The sequence below is a fragment of the Chiloscyllium punctatum genome, chromosome 11 (genome assembly GCF_047496795.1).
Source record: "Chiloscyllium punctatum isolate Juve2018m chromosome 11, sChiPun1.3, whole genome shotgun sequence".
Taxonomy (NCBI): domain Eukaryota; kingdom Metazoa; phylum Chordata; class Chondrichthyes; order Orectolobiformes; family Hemiscylliidae; genus Chiloscyllium; species Chiloscyllium punctatum.
Window position 1 is genome coordinate 80,926,634 of NC_092749.1, and position 12,335 is coordinate 80,938,968.

Here is a 12,335-nt window from a genome sequence, read left to right on the forward strand (position 1 = left end):
GTTACTATTAGGATCCACTCCATCTTTTACTAGCTACATGATTGTCAAGGTTATTTGAATTTACTTTTATATTGTTTGCCATTTCATTCTCATATTTTCTCTTCACCAATGTTATTTTCTTCCTTATTTCCCCTTTCAATCAACTGAGTGTGTCCTATTCTTGCTGGACAGATTCACCTGGCATGCATCCAGCATCCTCCTCTTCTGGTTTCACCATATCTTCAATTTCCCTTGCTATTTAAGGAATCCTAGTTAGGTATTCACTACTTTTTCCTGTGGATGGAATATACTTAGTTTGTACCCAAATGTCTTTTGAAACATTATTCTAGTCAGATATTTTTCAGAGAGTACTTAGTTCCATTTTAGAGTCATATTGATGTTAAAACATTAACTCTGGATCTCTCTCCACAGATGCTGCCAGATTTCTCCAGTATTTTATGTTTTTATTTCAGATTTCCAGGATCTGCAGCATTTTGCTTTTCTTTGGTACCATTTTACTTTGCTTACACTATTTCTCAGCCTATTAAAATTAGTTTTCTTCCACTTTGGAAGATAGATAGATTTATATATCACTGCCTAAACCCAAGGTCACTCTTACTCAAAAACAAGTGTCTGTGGGAAAATATTTAAGTGTCACTTGCAAAGGTAGCCAAAATTCACCTTTTGTGCCTGTCATATTTGAAATAAATTTCTTCAAGGCTGTTGAACCCACTTCTTCCTCTGGATAAACCTCTCTCTTTCACAATCAGTTGTTTCTGTGTTTTGAAATATCAGAGGTCTATACATTTTCAGATTTTATATACAGAAAGTAAGGACACACAGAGTTAATCCAAGTTACTAATCTATTAGTTTAGTAGATTCAGATGTTAAGAGTTGGATGTGATTCTTTTCACTAAGATGTTTAAAAAATAAAATAAAATTCAAATAGAATATCCTATATTTTCTTGCTTTTATGATCACAGCACACACGCACCTCAAAAACTGTTTGTTCCTGTTCGACTTCCACGGTCAAAGGTAACTGAAAATTTGGACAGAATCTCACCGAATGAAGCTACAGGCTATCAGTGGTAGACATACCACTTATCCAGGCCTGGATACGGATTTCAAAACTGGTCAGCCATTTAAAACGTGAATACTCCTTTCAATAAACGTGGTTTCTTATTTTCACCATTATATTTTGCCTAGGTTTCCTCTACTGTATTTTTCAATAGGTGCATTACTGTTGTTATTTTCTTAGTTGTTGAATTTTATCTCCAATTCCCTTATATTCTGTACCTGAATTCTCAAAGTCCTTTGATTCTCAACCCAGATAATTTAGATTTTGACCAGAAATGGAGAAGTGCACCAAATAACCTTGGAATAGATGTCAAATTGATTGCATTGAAAAGTCATCACAGTATTAAGAATTTTAGAGAGAAACAAAACCAGTAATGTTACATATACCACAAATCAGCTATGTGCTCCCATGCAAAATTCAAATATAAAGTGATACAAAGTATGAATGCTCGAAAAACAGAACATAGAGTTGACCAGAGAAATCAATCTTACCCTTACTAAGTTCCTTGACTTCAACAGAGGGAAACAGCAGAAAACGAGCATTGACAGAGTACTCTGCTAAGCGTGATCCACAATGAGGTACACTGTAAAATACAATCCCTTGGGTATTCTGAACCACTGACCTCAATTCAGGATCCTCTGAAGCATCTAAAAGCATCTTTTTGACTAGCAAGCCTGTAACAGAAAGGCAATGTTAACTAAAAGCAAAGACATAAGCCCTGATAAGAGATTAATATGAAAGTAATTAAGCACAAATGTAATAAGCCCAGACCATCTTCAGCCTTGGGACCCTCCAACCACATGGCATCAACGTTGACTTCTCCAGTTTCCTCATCTCCCTTCTCTCCACCTTATCCCAGATCCAACCCTCCAACTCGGCACTGCCCTCTTGAGGTGTCCTACCTGTCATCCTCCTTCCCATCAATCCTCTCCAACCTATCACCATCACTCCCTCACCTTCAGCTACTTATTACATTCCCAGCTACCTTACCACCACTCCCACACCCCTCCCATTTATCTCTCAGCCCCCTTGGGCCCCCCCACATTCAAGATGAAGGGCCTATGCTCAACATATCGACTCTCCTGCTCCTGACCGGCTGTGCATTTCCAGTACAACACTTTGTGACTGATTGCCAGCATCTGCAGTCTTCACTTTCTCCATGGGACAAAGGCAGCATATTAAGTTAGAGCACAAATCAGCCATAATGTCAGTTACGTTGGAAATGGCTTAGAACATAGAACATAGAACATAGAACATAGAACAATACAGCACAGAACAGGCCCTTCGGCCCACAATGTTGTGCCGAACTTCTAACCTAGATTAAGCACCCATCCATGTACCTATCCAAATGCCGCTTAAAGGTCGCCAATGATTCTGACTCTACCACTCCCACGGGCAGTGCATTCCATGCCCCCACCACTCTCTGGGTAAAGAACCCACCCCTGACATCTCCCCTATACCTTCCACCATTCACCTTAAATTTATGTCCCCTTGTAACACTCTGTTGTACCCGGGGAAAAAGTTTCTGACTGTCTACTCTATCTATTCCTCTGATCATCTTATAAACGTCTATCAAGTCACCCCTCATCCTTCGCCGTTCCAACGAGAAAAGGCCGAGAACTCTCAACCTATCCTCGTACGACCTACTCTCCATTCCAGGCAACATCCTGGTAAATCTTCTCTGCACCCTCTCCAAAGCTTCCACATCTTTCCTAAAGTGAGGCGACCAGAACTGCACACAGTACTCCAACTGTGGCCTAACCAAAGTCCTGTACAGCTGCAACATTACTTCACGACTCTTGAATTCAATCCCTCTGCTAATGAACGATAATACTCCATAGGCCTTCTTACAAACTCTATCCACCTGAGTGGCAACCTTCAAAGATCTATGTACATAGACCCCAAGATCCCTCTGTTCCTCCACCTGACTAAGAACCCTACCATTAACCCTGTATTCCGCATTCTTATTTGTTCTTCCAAAATGGACAACCTCACACTTGGCAGGGTTGAACTCCATCTGCCACTCCTCAGCCCAGCTCTGTATCATATCTAAGTCCCTCTGCAGCCGACAACAGCCCTCCTCACTGTCCACAACTCCACCTATCTTCGTATCATCTGCAAATTTACTGACCCACCCTTCGACTCCCTCATCTAAGTCATTAATAAAAATTACAAACAGCAGAGGACCCAGAACTGAACCCTGCGGAACTCCACTTGTAACTGGGCTCCAGGCTGAACATTTACCATCTACCACCACTCTCTGCCTTCGACCGGTTAGCCAGTTTTCTATCCAATTGGCCAAATTTCCCTCTATCCCATGCCTCCTGACTTTCCGCATAAGCCTACCATGGGGAACCTTATCAAATGCCTTACTAAAATCCATGTACACTACATTCACTGCTCTACCCTCATCCACATGCTTGGTCACCTCCTCGAAGAATTCAATAAGACTTGGAAGGCAAGACCTACCCTTCACAAATCCGTGCTGGCTGTCTCTAGTCAAGCAGTGTCTTTCCAGATACTCGTAAATCCTATCCCTCAGTACCCTTTCCATTACTTTGCCTACCACAGATGTAAGACTAACTGGCCTGTAATTCCCGGGGTTATCCCTATTCCCTTTTTTGAACAGGGGCACAACATTCGCTACTCTCCAGTCCCCTGGTACCACCCCCGTTGCCAGTGAAGACGAGAAGATCATTGCCAACGGTACTGCAATTTCCTCTCTTGCTTCCCACATAATCCTAGGATATATCCCGTCATGCCCGGGGGACTTGTCTATCCTCAAGTTGTTCAAAATATCCAACACATCTTCCTTCCTAACAGGTATCTCTTCTAGCTTAACAGTCCGTTTCACACTCTCCTCTTCAACAATACGGTCCCTCTCGTTCGTAAATACTGAAGAGAAGTACTTGTTCAAGACCTCTCCTATCTCTTCCGACTCAATACACAGTCTCCCACTACTGTCCTTGATCGGACCTACCCTCGTTCTCGTCATTCTCAGGTTTCTCACATACGCATAAAATGCCTTGGGGTTATCCTTGATCCTATCCGCCAAGGATTTTTCATGCCCTCTCTTAGCTCTCCTAATCCCTTTCTTCAGGTCCCTTCTGGCTATCCTGTATCCCTAAGGCTTGAGGGAATAAATGGTCTACTTCTGTTCTCAAGTCATGTGGAAGGACCAGAGAAGTTGTGGTTCTTTTCCTTAAAGCAGAAAAGTTAAGAGGAAGTTTGAAAAGGTGAAGAAAAACTTTTTTTGATCTTGAACACTTAGTCTCTCAAAACTGTCTTCAATGACAGAAGAGCTAGTAACTGAAGACATTGATTTCAGATGAATGGCAAAAGAATCTGAAGTAGTGAAGTAACACAGCAAGGGTTGTGATCTGGAAAGTACTGCCTGACAATGTGTTAGAAGCATGTACAAGAATAACACTCAGAAGATAATTTTGTAACTAATTAAATGGAAAAAATACAAGGCCAAGGAGAAAGTGGAAGGCAAGGGGAGTAATTGACAAGTTCCAACAAAGAACAGTATGATATGCCAAATGGCTTCCTTATGTGATTTATTACTTCAGATGTAATTCAGTCAGAGGTCTAATACAGGTACAGAAACATTTCTCCAAGTGGTATAGAATAGGAAGAAAAGGAATTGTCTGCTTTTGTGAAGTTCTTACCTCCCATACTATGTGCTACCCACACCATTGGCTTATCCCCAACACCTGCAGCTTTCAGTTTAGTCAACAGTTCCCGACCCCTGTAAGCCATGGATTTCCTGGATGAAAAAAAAGAATTAAGTCCAGTTTCACTACAGCTATCATTTGACATTTGTTTTAAGCATGAGTGTGATTTGAAATTTTGAAAAGCATAAAATATGTAGTACAGAGAGACAAGTCAACAATAAAACAACTTCTGTTAAAAAATAGAAATTGCCAGAGAAACTCAGCAGGTCCATCAGCATCTGTGGAGAGAAAACAGAATTAACATTGAATCTGTTGACTTTTCTTCAGAATGAGAAGCAGCGAAAAAAACATGGAAACTGGACTCAACAGTAATTCTGCTTTCTTTCCACAGATGCTGCCAGACCTGCTGAATTTTTCCAGCAATTTCTTTGTTTCACATCTCTGGCATCTGTACGTCTTTATTTCAACTTTTGTTCAATTCACTAACAAATTAGGGAATCTTAGAAAATAAAAAAAATCAGCATTTTGAAGGATCAGTAAACCTACAGCTATTAATAACAGCAACAACTTGTATTTATGTAGCATCTTGAACATAATAAGACATCCTAGACACTTTACAGATGCATTAAAATACAAAAGGAGCTGTTATAGCAGATGATGAAAAGCTTAGTTAAAAAGCAGAGCTTCAGTAGTGTTTGAAAGAACCAAAGCATGGTAGAGAGGGTGAGAAAGGAAATTCAAGTGCATAGGTCTTCACAAAGTGAAGCACAGTGATTAAGCAAGGAATGATTAAATGCATTAAATTAGAGGAGTATACATATTTCAGGGGGTTGTTGGGCTGGAGGATACTACAGTGATAGGGCTAATACGAAGAGAGCTTTGAGAAACAAAGGATGATGAGAAAACAGCACAGAGGCCAGTATCCTGTCAGCCCTTTATTTACATGTGCACATTACATATACTCTGACCAGCCAGCTCCAAACCAGTCCCTCAAATAAGACGACTGTCTGAACCTCCTACTTATACATGTCAGTCAGGGCTCCACGATTGGATTGTTCACCTGGGCCAATCAAGAATCTTATTGTCAATAAGATCCACGTGACCATCGTTCCAATCACCACAGGTGAGAAATTGAAAATTGGGATGTTATTGAACTGGGAGCTAATCTGGATCAACAAGTACAGATTAGATTAGATTACTTACAGTGTGAAAACAGGCCCTTCGGCCCAACAAGTCCACACCGACCCCGCTGAAGCGCAACCCACCCAGACCCATTCCCCTACATTTACCTAACACTACGGGCAATTTAGCATGGCCCATTCACCTAACCTACACATTTTTGGATTGTGGGAGGAAACCGGAACACCCAGAGGAAACCCACACAGACACGGGGAGAATGTGCAAACTCCAAACAGAGAGTTGCCTGTGGTGGGAATTGAACCCGGGTCTTTGGCGCCGTGAGGCAGCAGTGCTAACCACTGTGCCACCGTAATGGGTAAATGAGTTAGTATACTGGATTGCTGAGTTATGGATGACATCAAGGTAGAATATGGAATGTCAGCCTTTCGGCATTAGCATAATCACGCTTGTAGGAAACACAGGTAAGAATTTCAACAGGCAAGAGCTAAGAGAAGATTGAGATAATTATTAGTTTTATCCCATTGGAAATCCACTATATAAAACTAACTACTTGTTAGTTCCACTATATTCTACAAATCCACATCTTCAAAAAACTAACAGATTTGTTGGAAAAGGCATTTCTTCAAATAAAACCATGTTAACTTGTAAATACACTATGCTTTTCTAAGTGCATTGTTGAGACTTCTTAATCATTGATCTCAATTGATTCCACTTCGCTATCGACTGATGACAGGATAACTGGTTCATAATTCTCTCTGTCCTCCTTATCTCTTTTCTTAGATGCAGTTTTATATTTGCTAACTTCAATCTAGAATCTACCAGAATTTTGCAGGATTTATTGAATTTTGAAAAATCACAGCCAGGGCTTTGACTATCTCTTTTAGAACTGTATGATGTAGTCGTCCTTTGAGTTTCTTTAGTGCTTCTTTTCTGCTGATAGGAACAACTTTAACTTCCTCACTCTTAATAACCTTTGGGATATCATCTACCTCTGCTATGTAATTTGTGTCTTCTACGGTGACAACAGATATAAAATATTTGTAAACATAAAAATATTGCAAATGTCCTTCGTAAATGACAGCTGACGTCACTGAGTCTTTGGACTGAATCTTCTGTTTATTTTGTCTAAGTGCTAATTTTTGGAGGGATCCTTGCTGCAAGGTCCAACGAGATCACTCTCCACATGTTATCAAACATGCCTCATTAAATGCTTCATTGCGATCCTCGATGTGATCAATTCTATCTCCCTTTTACTATGCATCATTCTGGGAATAACTCATCACTCACCAGATATCTGTCTAAAGATGGATGGAGGTGTGCCAAACATTTGACTCCTCAGTTCCTACAATTAGAAAACCCTGACCCTTGCAAGTGAAGACCAAGATAACATCTGCAGGGTTGCAGAGAGATCTATTTCCCAACGATCAAATAAGTAGCATTCTTCAATCCACGACATCCCTCACAGTAACTGTGCGGTCAGTCTCATTCATTACATACCACTTCTAACCATTGGCTATGAAGCATTCTGTCTTATCTTGCAATTACCATCAGGACATACACCACCTCACGGATAAACAGTTAACTCCTTGAATTGTACAGAGACCTCAATTGTACTGAGGAAACATCAAAAAGGCAGTCTCCTTCCCACCTCCCAGCCACTCAAACAAATAGATGTAGAGGTAAATAATGCTTTTTTATACAGATGCGAGAACTGAAGTGCAGTGCTATATTACTCTTGCTGCCAATGTGCCCTCAATAGGTTTCCTTCTTTCTCTCTCTGTCCCTCTGACTATCGATCTCTGTGTAATCCCTGTTTCCACAGCCAGTGTGAAGGAAGCCTGTTCAGCAATTAGCCCTGGAAATGTTGACAAGCAACCGCAAGGGTATTTGTGTCTGGATATCCTGAACATACTAAGTATCTGGCCCCTGGCTTGAACTTCTAAGAGTCAGAAGGGCAGGCAAGGTCAAAAGGTGGATAGCATATCACCTGGGAATTGTCAAGAATATAGACATCTGAGGAGCCATTGTGTAGTTCCACCTGCAGCTGGGTATCTCCTGGCACTGTCCTGCCTCCTTGTGAGGAAGGGACAGATTGAAGACTTGCCTGGTTTCCCTATTCCCCTGTCTCTATGCTTTTAGTCCAGAGGTCCAATGTTTGGAGCAATAGAGTTCAGGTATATGTCTCTCTCCAGCAGTACCCACTTACAACCATCACCACCAGCAGCTCAGATACTAACACTTCTGGTACTAACAGTCTGGTGACCACCACACTATGACATCTCTGGAGCTGATTGAGGAAGAAATGCCTCATACCACTGCCGGAGAGATGCACACATCTGCACTCTATTTCTCTAAGCATTGGACTCAGGACTAAAGGTATAGAGACATTATATAATTCAATAGCTAAAACAGCATGTCCTCCTCAACATATTGTTCTAGAAAACCATTCCTAAGACATTCCAAAAACTTGTCCTCTGCAGCTTTAGTGCCCAATTGAATTTTCCAATCTTTATGAAGACTGAAGTCACTTATAATAAGTGTTACCTATGCTACATATTTCTTTCATTTTCTGAATCTTACCATGTTCCATATTACCACTACTATTTGATGCCTAGAGTCAAACAGCTGACCCTTTCTGTTTCTCAGTTCTACCTATATTCAATAAATTGTTTTTCCAATATAAAATTCAATCTTACTAATGTACAAATTCCATTCATTGTCAGCACAACTCTACCTCCTTTTGCTGGTTGTCTGCCCTTCATAAATTAGAGCTTAAAAATGTGATGCTGGAAAAGCGCAGCAGGTCAGGCAGCAAACAAGGAGAAGGAGAATCGACGTTTCGTGCATAAGCCCTTCTTCAGGAATCTATGCCTGAAATGTCAATTCTCCTTCTCCTTGGATGCTGCCTGACCTGCTGCGCATTTCCAGCAACACATTTTTAAGCTCTGATCTCCAGCATCTGCAGTCCTCACTTCCTCCTTTTTGCCCTTCATAAATGTCAAAATTCATGAATTTCAGTACCCTGTCCTAGTCACCATGCAGCCATGTTTCTGGAATGGCAAATCAATCATACCCATGTGTCTCTATTTGTGTTTTTAGAGTGTCTATCATGATGCAAATGCTGGGTGAATGCAGGCAGATTTTTCATAGTTTTATGAAGTTGAAGGCATGTACTGTACCTTTAAGAGAATGCTGTTCTGAACAGGGAGTTTACAAGCACCTGTGTATATAATTAGTTGGCAATCCCAGAGGGTACTGGAAAATTGAAAATATGTAACATTTGGCTGTGAAATGGAAACTTGAGTTGGTTGCTGTTTTGAAAATATGTTGCTGGAAAAGCGCAGCAGGTCAGGCAGCATCCAAGGAACAGGAGAATCGACGTTTTGGGCATCAGCCCTTCTTCAGAATTAAGGAAAGTGTGTCCAGCAGGCTAAGATAAAAGGTAGGGAGGAGGGACTTGGGGGAGGGGCGTTGGGAATGCGATAGGTGGAGGGAGGTCAAGGTGAGGGTGATAGGCCGGAGTGGGGTGGGGGCAGAGAGGTCAGGAGGAAGATGATTGCAGGTTAGGAAGGCGGTGCTGAGTTCGAGGGATTTGACTGAGACAAGGTGGGGGGAGGGGAAATGAGGAAACTGGAGAAATCTGAGTTCATCCCTTGTGGTTGCTGTTTTGAGAACAATTTGAATTTAATCAGTTTAAATTATGCCCCAACATACTAAAACCCAATTGAGTTTGAATTTATTGTTTTGCCAACATCAAACCAATGAGATGATCCAATGTTGGGGGTATAAAAATACAGACATTTTCAAAACTGGAGAGAAAGCAACTGCCATTGAAACAGATCCAATAAATTAGGAAAAACTCTTTGTCAAACGTACCTTTTCACATCAAACATACTCTCAGTAAACAGAAAGAAGACAACCCAGGGAATTTGGCAGCTGGAAGAGTGAAATTACAGAAGATGAGAGCAGCTGTGTGATTTTGAAATTGAGTTGAGGTGATTTTAATAAGTGTCTTATTGGAACAGCATATTGTTGGAGGCAGGTAATAAGCACTTAAGAGAAAAAGGGGGCTTAGACTTATGAATAGTTGTTGTTTAATGTTCATTTATAGAATTTATAGAATTTTTAAAAAATTGACGTGAAATTGATCTTTAAACAGTGGAATTTGGAAGTTCTCTGTCACTCATTTTAATAATCACTAGGAGAGGTGAGCTTTTCTGGGTGTTTGGCTTAATTAACAGAGGGGTTCACTGCGTTTTTGAGGCATACGTCATTGTTGGCTTTGTTCTTCCTGTCTTCTAGTCACCCTGGTGCCTTTTTGAGTTCCAATTACCAACGTTATTTCCTTCCAATTTTGGTTACCTCTTAGGTTCCCATCGCCCTACCAAGCTAATTTAAACCCACCCCAAAAGTACTAGCAAATTTCTCCATGAGGGGACAGCCTGTTATAAGCTGTAACCTGCCCAGCTTGTACTAGTCCCACCTACCCCAGAACCAGCCGCAAATTCCCAGAAAACCCTAACACTCCCTCCTATACCAGTTCTCTAGCCACATATTCAATCAATCAATCACTCATTGTGCCTGTTCTTCTGCTCACTCTCATGTGGCATTATGAGTAATCTTGAGGTTACTGCCATTAAGGTCCTGCTTTTCAATTTCTTCCCTCAATCCCTTAAGTCTACCTACAGGATCTCAACCCTCTTCCTACTTACGTCATTGGTACCCAAGTGAATGATGACATTTGTATTACTATGCCCTAAAGCTGGTCTGTGACATTGTTGATTCTGGAATTGAGTTAAGACGCCAACTTGAAGTCACATTTAATACCACAGAAACAACAGCTCGAGCCTCAAACATGTTGAAACTCCAATAACTACTGCTCTTCTGTTCTTCCCTTGTACAACTGAGTCACCAGAGGAACAATCACCCTCATTAATTTTGAAAATGGAATATTAATCAGCAAGCACAGAGCCTCTTGCACTTGCAGCCTGGTTTTTTGAAATTGCCTGGTAGTCACTCATTCCTTTCTGCCTATGTTTCTAATGTGCAATGTGACCATCTTTCTTAATGCACTTTCCATAAATTCCTCTAGCATCCAGCATGCTCTGAAACATGTAGCTCAAGCTTGTGTAGTTGGTTACACTTCCCGCACACTTCCTTATCTGGAATACATGGTTCATTTATGACTTCTCACATACGACAAATTGGATACTCTACCATGTAACATGATCTTCTAACACGTAAATCGTAAAAGTATTTGAGTTCCGGAGTCCTGAGGTCATGTTGCAGTTGTAGAAGACTCTGGTGCGGCCGCATCTGGAGTATTGTGTGCAGTTTTGGTCGCCATACTATAGGAAGGATGTGGAGGCACATCTGAACGGGTGCAGAGGAGGTTTACCAGGATGTTGCTTGGTATGGTAGGAAGATCGTATGAGGAAAGGCTGAGGCACTTGGGGCTGTTTTCATTGGAGAAAAGAAGGTTTAGGGGTGACTTGATAGAGGTGTACAAGATGATTAGGGGTTTAGATAGGGTTGACCATGAGAATCTTTTTCCACGTATGAAGTCAGCTATTACGAGGGGGCATAGCTTTAAATTAAGGGGTGGTAGGTATAGGACAGATGTTAGGGGTAGATTCTTTACTCAGCGAGTCGTGAGTTCATGGAATGCCCTGCCAGTAGCAGTGGTGGACTCTCCCTCTTTATGGGCATTTAAATGGGCATTGGATAGGCATATGGAGGATAGTGGGCTAGTGTAGGTTAGGTGGGCTTGGATCGGCGCGACATCGAGGGCCAAAGGGCCTGACTGTGCTGTATTTTTCTATGTTCTATTTGTTAACATTAGAATAAGTATGAACACAGTAGGAAATTGTAACAAGCTATTTCTCAGTAAAAGAGAGGAAAGAAGTCTACTGACTTAAATGCAAGCAAAATACTCAACTTTACTTTTAAAGAATGGAAATACCAGCCAAACCTACTCAGCTGATTTCCATGTAGTGGTGACATTATGTGACCATTGGTCTCCTTGTAGGGTAGCCTCTTGATCTGTGCCTTGTTTCCTCTCCCATTTAACCTCCTAGTCATAGAGCCATAGAGATGTACAGCAGGGAAACAGATCCTTCAGTCCAACTCATCCATGCCGACCAGATATCTCAACCCAATTTAGTCCTACCTCCCAGCACTTGGCCCATATCCCTCCAAACCCTTCCTATTCAGATGAATTTTAAATGTTGCAATCGTACTAACCTCCATCACTTCCTCCGGCAGCTCATTCCATACACGTATCACCCTCAGTGTGAAAAAAGTTGTCCCTTAGGTCTCTTTTATATCTTTCCCCTCTCACCCTCTAGTTCTGGACTCCCCCCACCCCAGGGAAAAGACATTGACTATTTATCCTATCCATGCCCCTCATAATTTTATCAACCTCTACAAGGTCACCCCTCAGCTTCTGACACTCCAGGGAA

The 12,335-nt window shown here is 41.4% G+C and overlaps 1 protein-coding gene across 3 annotated transcripts in view; it reads right to left on the reverse strand.

Annotated features, from left to right (window-relative positions):
- The window catches only part of serac1 (serine active site containing 1), a 129,828-nt gene that overhangs the window by 12,214 nt on the left and 105,279 nt on the right, over positions 1-12,335 (reverse strand). For all 3 annotated transcript variants that reach the window (XM_072581110.1, XM_072581112.1, XM_072581111.1), the window contains 2 exons: positions 4,729-4,826; positions 1,549-1,731 (listed from right to left, as the gene is read on the reverse strand). In XM_072581110.1, coding sequence (XP_072437211.1) covers positions 1,549-1,731; positions 4,729-4,826 — 281 coding nt within the window. The remainder of the gene's footprint in view (positions 1-1,548; positions 1,732-4,728; positions 4,827-12,335) is intronic.